This window comes from Vanessa cardui, chromosome 8 (assembly GCF_905220365.1).
Source record: "Vanessa cardui chromosome 8, ilVanCard2.1, whole genome shotgun sequence".
In the NCBI taxonomy this organism is placed as follows: domain Eukaryota; kingdom Metazoa; phylum Arthropoda; class Insecta; order Lepidoptera; family Nymphalidae; genus Vanessa; species Vanessa cardui.
The window spans coordinates 9,803,315-9,822,250 of record NC_061130.1 but is presented as its reverse complement, the minus strand read 5'-3'; the positions used below and the strand labels follow the sequence as shown (position 1 = coordinate 9,822,250).

The 18,936-nt window shown below is 30.3% G+C and overlaps 3 protein-coding genes across 4 annotated transcripts in view; 1 reads left to right on the top strand and 2 right to left on the bottom strand.

Moving 5' to 3' along the window:
* Positions 1 to 639: 639 nt before the first annotated feature.
* Positions 640 to 7,104, bottom strand: LOC124531663 (leucine-rich PPR motif-containing protein, mitochondrial). Its single transcript, XM_047106144.1, has 9 exons — positions 6,784 to 7,104; positions 6,396 to 6,580; positions 6,024 to 6,222; positions 5,633 to 5,951; positions 3,797 to 5,356; positions 3,034 to 3,270; positions 2,671 to 2,817; positions 1,800 to 2,526; positions 640 to 1,460 (listed from the first exon to the last, which is right to left on the bottom strand). The coding sequence occupies exons 1-9, from the start codon at positions 6,915 to 6,917 to the stop codon at positions 1,030 to 1,032; spliced, it is 3,939 nt and encodes a 1,312-aa protein (XP_046962100.1). The 5' UTR covers positions 6,918 to 7,104; the 3' UTR covers positions 640 to 1,029.
* Positions 7,105 to 8,358: 1,254 nt separating this feature from the next.
* On the top strand, positions 8,359 to 10,257 carry LOC124531884 (malate dehydrogenase, cytoplasmic). 2 transcript variants are annotated; one of them, XM_047106453.1, is made up of 2 exons: positions 8,359 to 8,651; positions 9,035 to 10,257. In XM_047106453.1, exons 1-2 carry the CDS (start codon positions 8,649 to 8,651, stop codon positions 10,025 to 10,027), a joined length of 996 nt encoding a protein of 331 aa, XP_046962409.1. In that variant the 5' UTR covers positions 8,359 to 8,648; the 3' UTR covers positions 10,028 to 10,257. The 2 variants fall into 2 exon arrangements, with proteins under 2 accessions (XP_046962409.1, XP_046962408.1); XM_047106452.1 differs by lacking the exon at positions 8,359 to 8,651 and adding an exon at positions 8,801 to 8,957.
* Positions 10,258 to 13,842: 3,585 nt separating this feature from the next.
* The window catches only part of LOC124531979 (ATP-binding cassette sub-family G member 1-like), a 79,673-nt gene continuing 74,579 nt past the window's right edge, over positions 13,843 to 18,936 (bottom strand). The window contains exons 6-11 of the mRNA XM_047106583.1: positions 18,531 to 18,718; positions 18,026 to 18,179; positions 17,299 to 17,467; positions 16,231 to 16,331; positions 15,429 to 15,584; positions 13,843 to 15,352 (exon numbers count right to left, since the gene is read on the bottom strand). Coding sequence (XP_046962539.1) covers positions 14,963 to 15,352; positions 15,429 to 15,584; positions 16,231 to 16,331; positions 17,299 to 17,467; positions 18,026 to 18,179; positions 18,531 to 18,718 — 1,158 coding nt within the window. The 3' untranslated portion in view covers positions 13,843 to 14,962. The remainder of the gene's footprint in view (positions 15,353 to 15,428; positions 15,585 to 16,230; positions 16,332 to 17,298; positions 17,468 to 18,025; positions 18,180 to 18,530; positions 18,719 to 18,936) is intronic.

The window sequence follows — 18,936 nt, the reverse complement described above, 5'->3', positions numbered from 1 at the left end:
CGTGCGTAGTAACAAATAAAGTATATTGAAGCGATGGGCAAGTGTTAGCCTGTTTTGCTGCAAAGTTAAATATTTCTTTAAAGATAAAGATATCATTATCAAAATAGCAGGAAAACATACTGGTCCATCGATGCTGCCCATCATGTGATAATATATCAATATCATATATTCTAATCATATAATTCAATTTCCAACTTTTCAAATATTTATGATTTTAAAATATTTGTTTTGTTAATAGTGTATTTTAGTACCGAAGTTGAAGAAAATTGTGATATATATATATATATATATATATATATATATATATAACATCATTGCTTCAATATATATATATATATATTGAAGCAATGATGTTTTAGTAAACAGATATGTTATACGAACGCGAATATAACGCGCAAAAAGTGAAGACTTTTCCTTTAGTCGTTTTCGGTAGTAATACCTTATAATACATCATAATTACGTAGTAATACGTTTTGCGTAATTAAAACATCTAGTTATCCCTTTTACTTATTGTTTTTATCAAGCTATCCTTTTTACTTTTAACGAAATGTAAAAATAAACTAAAATAAACGGTCCCCGGCGCGGCACACTTGAATATAATTGTGTTGAAGAATCAAGTTATACAATAAAACATGATAATATTTATTAACTAATAATTTATTAAATTAAATTTATTTTCTAACTCGTCATACAATACTCAGTTTACAAGGGATCTTATTCTAATTTCAGCAAAACACATTTTTTTCACATTCTCATTCTTTACCGAAAATCTTCGATTATTTACATGTCTAGATAGACAGATGAAGTTCAACCTATATCTAGATATACAAATAATCTAAGACTAAAATATAAACAACCAGTTATTGTAAAGTTTATTGCGTTTTTATAATAAAAAAACGTAACTATTAATAAACTACGGTAATTTTGGCTGTTGGTATTCAAATGTTAATGTTAAATATATATTTTCTTTTAAAGTGTATGAATTATTCTTTTTATATATACTAAAACTAAGCAAAATCTTCAAAAAATCTATATTGAAAAGTCAAATTTCTGTCCAGCAGCTTCCAGATTTTCTTTTAATTTTCTGATAGTTGATTGATTAAGATGTTCCTTTGTAATACCATTTCCGATAGCCCGATTTAAAGTTGTTTTTGCACTATCAATATTATTTTCTGATACATAGAAATTAATCAGTCTTGAGTATGCATTACCAAGGGATGCCAAGGAAAGGTCTTTGTTTGTATTTAATATGTCGATCATTTTCTCTATAACTTGTGGTTGTTTCTTCAAGTGGCATTCTTGAAGTAATCGCCTGAAAACTATGACAGGTGACTTGTTCAAATACTTTTGCCATAAAGAATCGGCTTCTTTATCCATTCCAGCTAATAAGTATTCTATCCACAATAAGTTCACAGGTAACATGTAGCCTTTGGAAGCAGCCAGCTCGACAACTTTATGACCTGTATAAAAAGAAATATTTAGTAACAGTTTCATGTTATTTTTTTAAATGAAAATTATTACTAAAACTTTATTTTCCATATTAAAAAAGTGTCCTTAAGTTGTTTATGTATTCATAAATTATGTAGAATCACTTCCTACAAACATTGAATATTTTGACTATATTTTAATAATTGTTTACCATAAATATGTTTTAAGAATAATATTTATCAGATAGAAATTCATTTGTTTCTACATATTTAATGCATTTCACAAATTAAATTATTTTCTTTATAATAGTTATTTTTTATAACAAATTTGTTGTTAGCAAAGAGTGTGTAAATTATAAATAAAATACTTACACTTAGCAACTATTTCACTATCCTGCACAGCTGCAGCTAGAGCACTACTTCGGGGGAATTTTCTAAGAGCACTTTCTATCTCCTCTTTAGTGTTAGCTTTTTCTAACATGTTCAAAACATTATCCATATGAGTTGCGCCATTTCCTCTCTTAAAGGTAGCTAGTGTTAATTTATCATCATATGTCACAGTTCGTTTCATGGTCTCATTTAGATGAGTTCCCAAAGGTTTTATCGCCTCAACATTACCTTCTTCTGCTAAAGTTTTCAAGAGAAACTTAAGTACATTTGACTTTGGCATAACACCATCTTTTATATGATTAAGAGTAAGATCCATTGCTTGTGTGGCGTTTCCTTCTTTAGTTAAAGCTTCAATTTGATTAGAGATCTCACTCTTTGTTATTTTTCCTGGTTCTATCTGGCTTTTTTGAGTCATGATCTTTTGCGATACAATAGCCTTTTTTTTTGGTTCAGCTTTTACACCTGTATTAGGCATTACAAATGGAATGTCTCTGTTATTAGATTTTAGATGGTTACCCAGGTAGCTTAGAAATTCGTCACTTGGTATTTCTCCCTCTTCTTGAAGTACCGTCCAAAGACCCAATGCTTTGTCGGTTTCATTGGCTTTGCAATAAGTAACCAGTAAATGATAGAAGATATTTGAGCGATCAATGTGTGAGAGCTCTTTTGTTGCTTCTAGTAGCCCTTCAAGATATTCAGATTTACCATCCTAAAAATACAATAATATTGAGTAAAAATTAAAGTTGTTAAATCTATTTTTACTTACTTGTCAATGTCTATAAATTACAAATATATTTAATTTCAAAATAAAACTTCATATCTCCGAAAAATTGTGTGAAAAATAGACAATCACCTCAACATATCGCTGGCATGCATCATTAAGACGTTTATGTCTTGTTTGCAGTCCAGGAGTTTCTAAAATGCGCCGCGCTTGTCTTAAGCGTCCGCATTCCACGAAAGCTAGTACTAAGTCATGAAGGATGTTCACTTCACCATGAATCTGTAAAATTAATGATTTAATATTAATACAAAACCAAAATAATATCAAGCCATTATTAAAGACTAAAGGATCTTTTAAAATCCAATAAACAATACTTTTTGTTGTACCGTTTGTTGTGTTTTTTAAAGATAGAAGATTTTAAATAATTTCAAGATCATAATTGATAAGGTAGTTAATGATTAGGCTTTAGTATTTAGAAATAAAATGTCAATGTACCTGTGTACTAAGGTCAGCAAGCCACTGCAATTTGGTTGCATCTTCTTTCATAATAAGAGCTTTCATTAATTCACCTTTCCAGGGCGTACTTCTATATTGCTTACAACAATTTTCAAATTCATTTAATGCTCCTTCTATATCATTGTTTAATAAATGTACTTTGATTGATGGTCCAAGGATGATATTATTGGGAGCAATATATTCATTTTCTATTAATACTTTTGTCATCTCCTTCACCTAAAAAGCAATAAATACATTCATAATTGCTAGGAATGTGATATCTTAATAATTTATATAGTCAGTGCCAGTCAACCCTGTTTGAAAATAAAACATAAGTCTTTAGGTATGTTATTGACTCATCATGAAAACTCAAGAAATACAACTGTATTGTAAACTATGGCTTGAGAAAGTTGATGATAATTAAACATATATATATATATATATATAATTAAATATATCTTATTTTCTAATAGATAATGTCGCAATTTGTTTGTTCCATTGCAGTGTCTTTTAATATTTCTTATATATAATAATCATATGTAAAACAGGTCCAATGGTGTGATTAATTTGCTATTGAATTCAGAAGTAAATAGATCTTAGGATGGCAGTGAACAAGGATAATATTAGTAAATACTTTGGACCTGGGATTTGGTATATTGACTGTGCAAGAAACTGGTTTGTTATAGTCACCAATGCATTTTATTACCTAGAAGACTTTGTTATTGGTATAAAGATATAAAAATATATTAATTAATATTATTACCTTTTTTACATCTTTTAATTCAGCCAAAGCATTCAACATTTGCCAGGTTTTAGAATTAATTAGAAAACTGGTAGTCTCAGTTTCACCTGATGTTTTATTATCCTGCAAAAACTGAATTGCTTCTTCAAATCTATTAGCACGAACATAAGCACAAGCCATCAACACTTTCTTATATTTATTTAAAACAAATTCCGGATCTTTAGCAGTAATCTGAGCCTTCACATTTTGCGCTCGATCAATTTCATCATTTTCACAATAAAATTCAAATAGTTGCGCTAGTGTTGATAGGTTTAAGTCAAAGTCTGGTATAGTTTTTAGCTCTTCTGCTAAACTATTGACCTTTCCAATGTTTTTTTCTTTCATATATGCATTAATCACCTGCTTTCTTAAGCGATTTATGTTATTTCCATCTTTGTTTATTACTTGTTCTAAGAGTGCTTCTAATTGTGCTGCTGTACGTGGAGTTTGATTACGACGAGAGCCATTAAATTCGACAGGCGCCATTTCTAAGTCAGGTGAAGTTAATAGCGAAAGCAATTCTGATATTTTTGCTGTCATATTTTTGCCCAAATATTGTTGTATTTCTTCTGCAGATGCTGTACTTATCCTTAAACCTTTCCCCAAAACCGTTGTTAAGAGTTCTTCTGTTAAATTATCTTTTGCTACAATTTTAACTGCATTTTTTACTAAGCGTCCTATCTCATCAACATTGTCATCGCCAGGTACGTCATCATTTGAAACATCTTCTTGGGGGGTCTGGGGACTGCTACTGGTAACATGAAGTATATTTACAAAAGATTTAATGTCCTTGGTTTTATTTAATGCATTCAATAGTGGTCTTGAAACTAATGAGTATTGGCCCCTGGGGCGATAAGTGAGAGCTATTTCAACTGCTGACTTTATATTTCCCAACTCCAGAAGTTCTATCATTATGTTTCTTGCACTAAGAATAACTGGAACATTAGCAACTTGAAGCTTTACTATAATGTTTTGAGGTGTATCTTTTTCAATCAAGAATGGGATGACATAATCTCTGAGTGCTTCTCCAGTTGGCACTAATCCTTCATTGGTCATATTGCGTACAATTTGTAAAAGACCTTCTTCATCCCGTTCTTTTCCTTTCTGGGTAAGAAGTGGCCAGTAAAAATGTTGACGAATTTCCATGCCATCCTTTTGAAGTTCTTTGAAAAGTTGTTGGGCCAACTCTGAGCGTCCTTGCTGTAAAGCAGCTTCAGTTGCTATATATATGGCACTTGGTACAAGACCTTCACTTTGTAAATTTCTGCATGATTGAATTAATGTTTCCACAGGTTTATTTAATTTCAATAAATGTTTTACAAAGAATGCTCCTTTAAACTTAGTATCATCTACTGAAGTAGTTTTTGGCATTGTTTTCATCATATCTTTGGCCACTTCTTCTTGATCTTTATTAAGTAGTTTGAAAATAAGATTGCAGACTTCCTGATTATATCCTACACCTTTATGCAGATGTGGAAAGATCTGATTTATTTTATCTCTATGACCACCAAGAGCTAGATGTTCTACAATATCCAGTAAGTCCTGAAATAATTGATTAACCACAGGTTTATTAATAGAAAATATTATACCAAATAGTGTTATAAGAATATGCATAAAATGTCTACTCTCTTGAATCAATAATAAATATAATTAATAAATGTCTTTTCATGAACTATATAAGACTAATATCCAATAAAAATGTGTATATAATTTATTATCCCAATTAAATTATTTATATATTTAGAATCAGTTTACAAACACATTTGAATGTTTTCAAACTTTATTTAGGTACTACTTTTATATAAAATAATTACTTACTTTATCAGTTAATTCATTATCATCATTTTTGGCTTTTGTAATAACATTCTCAACACCTGTTATATCACCTTGTTTTGCATAGCCACATGCTAACAAAGCATATGTACGATTAGACGGCTTCAGACCTGCTCCTGCCATTGTTTCTAATACAGCTTTGGCTCCTTCTGTATCACCGTGGAAAGCATGACCCATGACTAAAGCATTTAAAACAGGTTCTGATACTGGCATATTTAACTCTCGCATTTTTTCAAGTACTCGGGTTGCACCTTCTACGTCACCCTCTTGACAATAACGCCACATAAGACGCTGATATGTTACCCTTAAAATAAGAATTAATTAGATAGTTGGAAATAAGTATATAATTCATATATAAGATTGTGAGTATAAAAACCTGTTAGGTTGAAGTCCTTTTTTTTCCATTTCTTCTAGGAATTGAGCAGGAGAGAAAGGATGTTCGTTTTCAATATAGACTCTCAACAATGCATTATAATGTGATACATCCATGGGCACACCTCTCTCTATTAATACATTCCATATTTTCTGTACTAATAGTGTTCTCTGTTCTGGTAATTCTTCAGGTACAAGTTCTCCTATATAAAATTTATGCTGTTATTGTAATGAACACATTTTTTCATTGAAAAACATAAGATATTATGGTTTATAAAACGAAAATAGTAAATTTTAGTTGTTCATTACAAGTTTTCACTAAAAACTACTGAAGTTACCTCTATATAAATTCCAAATTTAAATATTAAAGACTCACCACAACATCTAATAACCAATAGTGATTGTGAACTGGTGATATCATTCTTTGCTCGGAGCTCATCAAACACTTCATCAATATCTCTCTTTGTAATTCGTCCATACCGTCTAACTTCTGAATCTAACTTTTGGAGTAATGGCTCAAGACTTTCTTTCTTCTTTGTAGCATAATCTCGTAATAAGACACTAGAATTTAAGAAACTTTTTTGAGCAATCGTGTATAGATTAATATAAATTAACTTTTACGTTAAATATTAATGAATTACGAAAACAATCCTTATATAATATAACGATAATTTATGTTTAAAAAAAATAACTTATTATTAGCATTTAAATAAGTGTAAGTAATATAAATCATAATAAACTATAAAATGTATATTTCGACTCACTTATTTGCTGCACTTAGAGCTTTTGAATTAATTAATAAATTTACATCTGTAGTTTTTGAAGAATTTATTATCAATGTTCTTGCGGCACCAGTAAAGTATCGGACAAATTTGGTTGATCGTAAAAGAGACGACATTGTAATGTATGTATAAAATATTAGATCATGAATATGATTTCAAATTTATTGAAAGAGTCTTTTAACAAATACGTTTTACATTAATATTAGATTGCAATTCACACTAAATACAGCAATAAGCTTTTAGGTTACTTAGTTATGTCATTTCACAATTTCAAACTCTGTTCACAGTGTGCAATAAGTAGTAGTGTTGTATATCGTTAGTCCCCTCTCGATAGACAATCGATTATATACAGGCATAAGTGATAGTATCGATAGTCTATACATAGTTCGTCACGAGCAACACTATTGATAGTATCGATAGATCTGTATTGGCTATATATGATACTATTGACGGTATTATAAAAAAAAACGATTAGTTTTAAACAAAACTATGTAACAATATTGATAGTATTTTTCGATAGTATTACTTTAAAAATATTAATTGTATTATATTTAAAAAGATATAGTATCGTTGCTTGGCTAAGAGAATATGAATTAAGACACTTTTTTTTCGATTTAGCTAAAAATTTTAAAATTTTATTTTTAATATTTTTTTACTACCATCAATGTTCAAAGGCGAATTCTGAGTAAATCCAATCAAGGACTGCATATCGTATCTATAAAGCGAGAGTGGTCAAGCAAGTAATGGCGCTCTTACAACATAATACGATTATACTAAGTCTTTGTTAATGGCACATAAGATAAAAAAAAAACATAGCAACATCTAAAGAAAAGTCAACTATAATAATCATAAACAAATAATTTATGAAACAGTTTTTAAATATCGATAGCACAGTCTGATGTTACGTCTTTTGATCTTGGTAGCTGTTTCTATTTCAATTATTTTATCTTATTTATTGATATTTTGAAGTAAATACAATAGTGAAAGGTAAAAACCTTTCACTATTGTATTTTTTTATTTCTTAGGTTCAAAAATGTCAGGAGATTGCTTCGCTAGAAAATTCATTCATTTCAAAAATTCAAGGCCTAGGTTCAAGGAAACGTACCTTGTTTTCGAAAATTTTCTTAAATTCGTAATCATTGTTTATCGATAGTGAACTATCGATATGCAACATTGATGGATATTCTGAAGATTGACTGACAATTTATTCTCTATGGATTATTTGTTGATTTTGATTTTCGATAAAATACTAAAGTTAAATTATATTGTTTACATTAGAGGCTAAACAATGGGAAAAAAACTTAACGATAGAAAATAATTGTCTTATTAAAATTATATTCATGTTCATATAATTATGCCAATATAATTTTTCTGCAATAAAATAAAATTGAATTCCAAAAATACTGCTTTTCAATCATTAATTTAATTAATTAATCATTTTCTTACGTTGATTATCGATCAATTTTTATCTTCATTAATTTTATAGTTAAACTGCAAATTACCTATATGAAATGTTATATAATTTGTAGACGTAAATATTACGTAATTCTAGTCATAGATATTGTAGAGGTAGATTATATACTAAAATGTAATATAGTAATATAGGTATGTACCAACTAAAATATCCAGTACATACCAACAATCTGTGATTATACACTATTGGTTAATATTTAAAGGACCGAAGTGAAGTTAGAATTCCAGAAGAGGACAGAGACGAAAGTAACCGGTTTTGTTTTAAGAACGAAATACTCTTCTTTCAAAAGCCGGCAAATACAGAAACAACACCTTTATTTATTTTTCCTACAGGATTCTAATAATTTACAAGAAAAACGTGAAAACTTAACAAAATGGTAAGTGTTACAAAATCATAACCATACTGACATTGATTTGACCTTTATTTAAAAAACTGGAGCTGGAATTTAATTTCATTGAATAATGATTAAGTAACTAATTTAAACAATTGAATAGATAACAAAACCCAAAAGTGGGGATTATCTGTAACTCTAAATGGTGATTACTATCAAATTAATTTATCATAATGCTATTTCATTATAAAAAGTTACATTTTTAACGTAGGTATTCGTAATGTCTTTTTTATGTTGTGGGCAGGTAAAAAATTAAATGTCGACACAACTGTAGTTGTTAAACGTGAAATGGTATATAAGTTATAGCAATCAAAATATATTTTTGTGCATGTTAAAGTTTTTAATTATTATATTTTTTTAAATTGCAGGCGGCACCAATCAAAGTTGTTGTAACAGGAGCTGCTGGTCAAATAGCATACTCCCTTCTGTACCAGATAGCTTCTGGAGCTGTCTTTGGTCCTGAGCAGCCAGTATATCTTCATCTTCTTGATATAGCTCCTATGATGGGGGTTCTAGAAGGTGTTGTTATGGAATTGGCAGACTGTGCTTTGCCACTGCTTGCTGGTGTTTTGCCAACTGCTAATCCTGAGGAAGCCTTCAAGGATGTATCTGCAGCATTCCTTGTTGGTGCCATGCCAAGAAGAGAAGGCATGGAGAGGAAAGATCTACTGTCTGCTAATGTTCGCATTTTCAAGGAACAAGGTCAAGCACTGGACAAAGTTGCTCGTAAAGATGTAAAAATTCTTGTTGTGGGTAACCCCGCCAACACAAATGCTTTAATTTGCTCCAAATATGCACCCTCAATACCTAAAGAGAACTTTACTGCTATGACTCGTCTCGATCAAAATCGTGCCCAATCTCAGTTGGCTGCCAAACTAGGTGTCCCTGTAAAGGATGTTAAAAATGTTGTAATTTGGGGAAACCACTCATCTACTCAATTCCCTGATGCATCTAATGCTATTGTAAATATTGGTGGTGCAGAGAAATCTGTCCCTAAAGCTATAAATGATGATGAATTTTTGAAGACAACATTTGTAAGCACAGTACAAAAGCGTGGAGCTGCTGTAATTGCTGCTAGAAAAATGTCATCTGCATTGTCTGCTGCTAAAGCTGCTTCTGACCATATGAGGGACTGGTTCCTAGGTACAGGTGACCGTTGGGTGAGCATGGGTGTTGTATCTGATGGATCATATGGAACACCTAGAGATGTTGTCTATTCATTCCCTGTTACCGTTAGCAATGGCAAATGGAAGATTGTTCAGGGCTTGACTATCTCAGATTTTGCACGTGAAAAACTTGATCTTACAGGAAAGGAATTAGTTGAAGAGAAGCAAGATGCTTTAGATGTCTGCAAAGATTAATTGATTACTATTAAAATTAAGAAACAAATTTTTTATATATTATGTAGAACTATCATATAGGGAAACTATTATAAAGAGAAAGATAATGTTGATATTATTGGCAATAAATTGTTTTTGTTACCTAAATTTTTTCTTGTTGTACACATGGTGTAGATCTCTAAATGTATGTAAAACTTGAAATTTTATTTTATAAACATTTTTTTTCCACAATAAAGCATTTTTCAATTTTCTTTTTTTATATATATTACTTAAAATATTATATAATATAGTATTTGTACATAAAAAGTCATTCATACTTTTATTTTCAATTAAAATACCTATATAATTTTAATGAAAAAAGTCTATAAAGTGTATCAAGTCTATCAATAAAACTTATCTTGGTAGTGTTAGAAAAAATTATCATGTTAGCCACAACATGATAATAAGGTAATCATAAATTGCGTCATAAAAAAACAACTTAAGATTGTTCATGATAAAAAAATGACCGTTGATACCGATAACACTGGCCAGTCATAAATAATTCCAAAGTTAAACTAAATTCCTATTGATATATGAGTTATTAAAATTTTCAGTTTAAATAATTGGATGCAGATAATATGAAGAAGTTGGTTATATTTTTATACATTGTTACTTGTTTTGTATATTGTGTATGATTAAATTATTATATACCTATTTGAAAAAAAATCTTGCTTACTGTTAAATTAAAAATTACTGTAAAAATTGCAATTGGCGTTACCTACTAAACATACTGTTTATAACCTCCTCCTTTTTGAAGTCGGTTGAAAATGAGTTATAGCACTTACGAGGAAGTAATGACGGAATACAACTTTTTAATTCTATTTCAGATTAAATTTATTAATATTTTGTCCACCCTTGACTAACTTAATCTAAAATAATAATCTTTTTAAATAAAAATCTGATTTTGAAAGTTGAGGGTGGACGAAAACATGTTCGAAAAGATCGCGTAACTAACAACTAAAAAGTGTATAGAACCGAAAAATAAATAAAATTTTAACAAAAAGACAAACCGACTTCAAACAAAACACTATTTTAAAACAAATAAAAATGCACTAAACAGTAATAAAAATAATTGCATATTTAACATATTTTTGAGAGTCCTCCTAGGTAAAATGTAATGAAATAAATTAGACCACTTAAAAGTCGATTTACGATTATATAACACATATAACGTAGCTATAGTTATTGTTATATTTGGAGCCGGTGTCAGCCACGGGCACACGCTTCAACAATCAAAAGAAAAGGTAATTTGTAAGAAACATATTTCTTAAAGTATTCTCGTATTGTTTTTTGCTAGATATAGTATAGGGTTGGCTGACACCATAAAGCAAAAATGTACTTTTGAAAATACGGCTTTAATACGTCTTGCGGCATAAACTACAAGGTACCACCCTCGAAAGAGCTGTAATCGACCTCAGTAAAAAAACTTTGCAAAAGAGCTATTCGTATGCTATGTCGTACATCATATGACATCACATAATATACACAAAATTTGATTAAAGACAGCACGAAATTCTGCCCCAAATCGCACCCTAACTGTAAGCCGTATAGGAGTTCCGTCAATACATAGTATAAAACAAAGTCGCTTTCTCTGTCCCTATATCTTTAAAACTATGCAACGGATTTTGATGCGGTTTTTTTTAATAGATAGTGTAATGTCAAGGGGAAGGTTTGTGTATATAATAAATGAACAATATAGTAAAGAAACACTGACAATTTTAGAAGTTTGCAATGTGATGTCGTAAATAAACAAATTCTTTAGTATATTTAATATCAGTATTGCTGTATTGCACCCGTGAGAAGTCGGGGCGGGTCGCTAGTTGATTATAATAGTCGACTATGATAATTACATGAACATAACTACGTTCCGGAAGGTGATTCAAATATCCAAGTAACCAATAAATAAAAGATTCGACGAATATTGCTAACGTGCTCCTCAGAATTGTTCCGTTCCCTCCCGTTCCCTTAATTTGTCATGAATCCTGTGCTCAGAACCTTACCAAACTTTCACCAAACTACCCTTAAAGTATATACTTTATAATAAAAAAAGAATCATCAAAATTGTGCCAACCAATTTTGAGTTATTTACCTATTTATCGCGCACATACATAATGCAAATTTAAGAGTTATGTCGTTTTCATACGGATACCACCATCGGAAAAAAAGAAATTAAAATGGGACCCCACGGGAAGCACTACCTTTCAAACAAAAAAAAATTATCAAAATCGGTCCACCCAGTAAAAAGTTATGAGGTAACAAACATAAAAAAAAAATACAGACGAATTGATAACCTCCTCCTTTTTGAAGTCGGTTGAAAATTCTTGCCTTTCTTTTCTTTTATATTATGTTTCACGTTTCATTTTTGCGATATATCAAGGCTTGAGAAAATTGGTAGAAGTAAATTCTTGTCACTTAACAAAATGACCTTGTAAAATACGATTTTGAATTCATGTTCTTCTGAGTTTACACTGTCGCGAGCTGCCCATTCTGTCGATAGCTTTTGAAATAATTAATTATTTAATGCATTATTAGCATTATTCTAATGAAATTTTGGAGATTAAAAAGATGTGGTATCTTTAGCGACGATATATCATTGAACGAAGAGTATAAGTACCGGAAATTCCCTGTGTTCACGTTTTTCTTGTGAGAAAACTATTCTATCAGTATTTTAACAAATATGTTGTTTACATGAACGTTGTCTATCGTAAAGCATCAGAGTCAAAAGTCAAAGTCAAAAATCTTTATTCAAAATAGAAGTGGTTACACTTTCTTCAATAGTCAAAAATCTACCACCAGTTCGGAATTTAACACCTCAGACCTGAGAAGAACCGGCGAAAGAAACTCAGCGGGATAATTTTTTTTAATATCATTATACCTCCCTGTATAAGTCCCTGAGTAAAAAGTCATATTTTATTTTAAATTTATTTTAACTTCTTGTAATAAAAAGTGAAAAAAGGCCTTACAAATTAAATTAATTTGGGGTAATATTAAATACAGTAGGCACGTTGCAGCTACAAATATGCTAAAGTATCAATGATCAATCTCGTAGGTAACTGATTTCCTAATTATTGCATAACTGTCAATGATGTTGTAGTAAACAGATATGTTATTAACGCGCAAAAAGTGATGACCAGAAAATGTCCTAATTGGGACGTTTAGTTGTTTTACGTAGTAATACGTTATAATACATCATAATTACGTAGTAATACGTTTTGCGTAATTAAAACATCTAGTTATCCCTTTTACTTATTGTTTTTATCAAGCTATCCCTTCTTACTTTTAACGAAATGTAAAAATATACTAAACTAAACGGTCCCCGGCGCGGCACACTTTTTTCTGTTGTTTAGTATGGATATAACATATCTGTTTATTAGAATATCATTGATAACTGTAAAATCATATGGTCGGTACGTTGGTTTCAGGTTTTGAAGTTATCCATCAACATAAAGAATAGCAAGATCTTGCTTTGTAATGTAGTGATTGATGATCCTGAAATAAATTTGTAATTCTACAATACATTAGTTTATATCAGTAATAAACAGTCCATAGACATCTGTATCCGATTGGGATACAGATGTCTATGGACCCTGGGATGAAAAAGGATCTCTAATTATTTTCCAAATAAGTATAGGTAATGCTTGTCTAGCTGCATATATGATAAATTAAAATATATGCTTATTAGTCTGAAACTGAAAGAGCTTTTTGTTTCAGTAATTTCGGGTTAATTCGGTCCTGAGAATAAAAGCACTTCGAAAGTAAATTGTAATATTAATTGAAAAATTAAAGTAAAATATAACACAATTATTTCAAACACCTTTTATTTATTATTAATCTTAAAGATGGCAGGTTAATTGCAACATTATAATTATCAATAACAGAAAATTGCAATTGCACATAGAATGTCACTTACATTTTATAAAATTTGCTTATTACAATAATTAAAGAGGTACCTACCAAGTGCCTTTATTTTTAACATAATATTCCTATATATATTTTTATATATAATTGAATAATAGATTATCTTAATTCAAAATCACAGAATACTTGTATTTTTATTTATCTACCCGTTATGTACCTTAATAAGTGATTATTAAATTTTAATAATATTACAATATTTATATAAAATATTTTGCCGTTGGTATGTGTTTCGCATGGTTTCCTACAGAGTACGATAAATTAATCGATATCAAGCCATTTTTTTGCACAGGGCATCAATTAGTGTCTACAAACGAGCATTCAAGCACCTCATATGTTGCACGAGCATTCTATATAGTGGAGGGAAATCGGCTTATGAGAAATAACACTTTCAAGGAGGTTTAGCTTCAAGCAGGTCGCTTTTGAAACTTTAAAGTATGTCATTTTTAAGCTGTGTTACAACACATTGCACCGATCTTAATACAGACTGTCAAGTATAAGTTAGCGTTCCTGTGGCAGCATCTGCTACATCCTTTGTCTTGCCACTTTTTTGTTTATTTTACCAATATCTTCCTAGAAAATAATTCTCTACGTCTCATTTTTATTAGATTTTGGATAAGTTTTCTTAATAAGGGTAAATAAAACAAATAAGATATAAATGAACAAAAAAAATTAGTACATATTTTTGCCACACGCCAACTTACACTTGACGCGCTATAGTATAACAAGGGATTAAATACACAATACAATACATTTATTTTCCTAATTAACTTACAAATACAAAAAATGGTGCAACTAAGTACTTAATATTTATTTTACTATCAATCGGAGTTTTACTCAATTTTAGTAGCAATGTATGAATTAAGTACAAAACATTGTTGCGAAACATTTTTAAAGTTTTAATAACAAAATTTGGTATGAGTGTACGTTAACCATGCCTTATTTGCCTACTAACCATTATTCTAACGCATATTTTATCGCAATACTTAATTTAATTTTTGACTATCTGTGTTTCAAAAATTTGCTTATGTAAGTCATGAATTTGCTTGTGAACTCAGCTGTTAGGTGATACCTTAACGCGAAGTATGCTACTACTCTGAAAAATATTGTAAAAATTAGTAAGCCGATTATTTGCGTCTCAAAAGTGTCAGTTGCCATTCCTAAGTCTCTCAAAAGAATTTTCGAATCGGCGTATAAGCAAAAGTCGTCGTTACACTCCATAAGTGGGCGTTTTTGGTACAATGCTAGACAAAATCCGCTTAAACCATAGCGTAGATATGACATTGACATGAGGAATTTCATTATTTTTTCAATGTGTGGTCCGAAGCCTGTGCCGTAACAACACAAAGCGAGCAACGGTGCGACAGTCGCAGGACCGACGATCGAACCGTTCTAAAAAGAAAAATAGAGTTAAATTACTGTCGTCGAAATTATTCATCATATTTTATTATCACACTTCACCACTTACGGTTGCATTGAAAGTAGAACCGACGAGAATACCAAGTCCTTCAGAGCAAAGACCTATCAAGATGCCAGTGATTGTAAAAAGAATAAGCCGGTTCATTTCCATCAGCTGGCCAGACATAGTATAGCATATTACGATGTACACTGTTCCTAATATAATCTGAAAAAGAAACACAAAAATTACAGACTCATATTTTTGTCTTGCCTTGTCTAATTTGGTATATTTTTTCTACGTTTTGCTCTGCGTATTAAATAACTACTTAGAGCATATTATATAAATACGTTTTGTTAGAAATAATCGGTCAAGAACACGAGGGAAGTTAAATTACATCTATTTCGGAGTGACATCTCGACAGCCGCAATCTGCCAAAACCACACAATTTGCAGGCGAGTTCCAGTTGTAAGCTCATTGTATTTCATATTATAGCAAAGTGTGTTACAAATTAAATTAAAATGTAGAATTAAAGAAAATATGACCGTATTTTATTTTTCAATTACAAATACTTATTGATTATTAAAATACAGAACTCATAATTCCTTTTTAAATAAGTGAAAGAAAATGCGATCACAATCTGTGGAATTATGCAGATATGATGCTATTATATAGGACACTAACCTATTTAATTATTCCTTGTTATTGTATAATTGTGTAATTTGTTACTTGACTTTCATATCCTGATAAAACCTTTTTTTGTTCATTTAAATCTTATGTATGTATGTATTTAATAAATTAATATATAAAAATAAATATTTTATATCAATAAAACCTTATTGGAATATAATTAATATAAGTGTAGTATACATACCATTATTGGAAATGTCGATAGAGTTAGGGCTGCGTAATATGCTTTTAAACTGTACCATCGATTAAAATATTCTCGTCGTATCATACGAAGCTCCAACGGAACTAAAAATATTTGTACATCATTTATAATTGATTTTTTTTGTGTGGACGCGATAATTGCAGAATATAATTTTGGTTTGGTGATTTTCTGAGCTTTCCTAATAAATGGGTTACTTAATATTCATCACAAAGATATCCTGGAATTCATTCAAACAATCCCTTATACATATGTATAGATTGAAGTAATCATCACTTTACATTATCACTTTCCATAACAATGTTTCAAATATAGATTGTTCGATGAACCGTAGTCCCAAAAAGAGGTCCATTAGGATAACATGAATTGTAGAAAGTGATATAAAAAGGTCTCTCTTAGAGACCCGTCTTTATAAATAGTTTTAAAGCCTTCTTACGGATATTAAGCTGTGAATACATGGCAATATATTATTTCTGTCCTATATATTTGTATTGTAAAGAAAGGGCACGATTGGGTCATGTGAGATGGGATATATATTTTGCATACGTAGTTATTCTGGTAATAATGAAATATAGGTTAAGAAGTTCATCACAATAAATAGGATGCGAGTTTTTATGAGCCCCATTATAGAATGTTACAAACATTGAAAATTAAATTCGTTTCTTATATAATATAAATAGAGCGATCATTTGCTATTATGGTAAGCCTTTTAATATTTTCGGTAAAAAAAGATTAATCATTTTATGAGGATTATGATGTTACGTCTCCTGTAATTACACTGGTATTTCCATCAAACAGGCTTATAAATGACTGCTGTTTGATGGCTGTTGATGAACAACAAACAAATATTATAGTATTTGACATATTATTTATAGTTGAAGAGATTGGAAATTTATTCCTTAAACCTACTTAAAGTATCTTAATTTTCCTTCACCTTCCTTTCACCTTAAAATTTTTATATAGAAATGAAGACTATAAGATAATATAAGTTTAGCATTTGAAAATTAATGATACTCGTTGCAGTTACCTAATGATTTAAATAATAATACTTACACAATAGGACGGGTATCATGATGTAAGTGTACATGAAGAAGACGACACAACTGAGGCAGAACTTGAAATTCGTTATAGGATTTCCTCCGTCATTACCAATGAGAAAGAAAATTCCACCTACAAGGACAGCAGCACTTACATGGTGTATAAGTTGAATCCATAGGTTAAGCTGAAATATTTAAAATAATTGACATCAGTTGTTCTCTTTCGTTTGTAAAATAGACTTTATATATAATCTGTATTTTCGCTATCCTGCAAATTGCGGAAGTGATTTTGTGTAAAGGGACGGTAGTGTGTAACAGGAAGGCGAGGTAGTGCGCTCTATTTGATTCAACCAAAGAGCCGCGCGGTGCTAGGACTGGTTGTCAAATGGCATTAATTTTCTTCCGAGAGGATATAATTATATTGTTGCTTATTACAAAGCTTAATTATTGATGTTAATTTTTAAAGAGGTATTATTGTCTGGTCATTTAGACATCTTATAATTTTGAAGATACCAGATTTTTACAAAAGCATACTCGAAAATTAATTAATTAATATAAATTATATTATAACTATGTTCCAAATATAAAAGAACGCCGAAAATAATATTCTTTCTTGTTTGCTTTTTAATGTAACACAAAATCCATGAAATAGTTGAAAGACATCATAATAAAAAAAAAAAAATTAGGAACGAAGTCGCAGCATCGGTAGATAAATTTCAATAGCATATCAGTTTGCTTCTTACCGAATTTCTGCTAGATTGTTTGAACATTCGATAAATCAATATCGAGAACTGAGTCATGAATGTAGTTGGAAACTCCATTTTCTGCATTTGTTCTTTAGCGACGTGCTCCACAAATATCCTCTGTATGGATTCGTCTGAGTGCAAAACCGGTGTTCTAATAAAGTAAAAAAAAAAATTATGTAGGTATTTTAATTAACGTACATAGTCAGGTTTTTTTTATACAAAACAAATTTTGAAGATCTATATTGATGAACAAAAACATTAAAATTGGGTTTATTGTACCCACTAAACACATGATAATGATTTAAAAATATCCGTCAATAAACAGGTTCCACTAAAACAAATAATTGTCATTTTCTAAACTAACTAACCTCGTGGTACCCTGCGCTGAATTTTGTTAAGTTGAAATCCCTATTTACGTCCATATCTATATCCAAGGCTACATTCGTGTCAATATTGTACCAAGTGAAAAATAATATGACGTTAACTGGTATGGTTTACTAACCGTCCACCTCTCAAAGTCATCCGATCAAGTTTTCTGGTAATTTTTCCATTTTGACACAGTTCCGACATTTGTGCCGCACTTTCCGAATTCCCAACTAGTGTTTCCAGAATGAAGTCAGCTGGATTGTGGGTGGTTGGACAAATGTGTCCAATTTCTGCACAAAATGGCACTAGAAGTGGAGCAGCACCCTGTAATTTATTGTTTAAAAATGACTAATATGTGTTTAGTATATGTGTTAGTTTGTTATCATTTGTAATTTGTTTACAGAGCAAAAAATACACTCCTTCTGAAATATATGAATAGGTTATTAATTGTACTAGAAACAATCAACAATGAATAGCTTTTATCAAAATTAATTGAGTTTAGTTTCGTATAATTATGAATGTCAATCGACGAGGTAGGGTTC

What these genes read in the sequence shown, in the direction of transcription:
- LOC124531884 (XM_047106452.1), top strand. Translation starts at nt 8,898, where the DNA reads ATGTTGTGGGCAGGTAAAAAATTAAATGTCGACACAACTGTAGTTGTT. An exon ending in TAGTTGTTAAACGTGAAATG is followed by an intron (nt 8,958 to 9,034) that starts GTATATAAGTTA and finishes TTTAAATTGCAG; the next exon opens with GCGGCACCAATCAAAGTTGT.
- LOC124531663 (XM_047106144.1), bottom strand. Translation starts at nt 6,917, where the DNA reads ATGTCGTCTCTTTTACGATCAACCAAATTTGTCCGATACTTTACTGGT. An exon ending in AAAGGACTTCAACCTAACAG is followed by an intron (nt 5,952 to 6,023) that starts GTTTTTATACTC and finishes TCTTATTTTAAG; the next exon opens with GGTAACATATCAGCGTCTTA. An exon ending in CATGCCAGCGATATGTTGAG is followed by an intron (nt 2,527 to 2,670) that starts GTGATTGTCTAT and finishes TTGTATTTTTAG; the next exon opens with GATGGTAAATCTGAATATCT.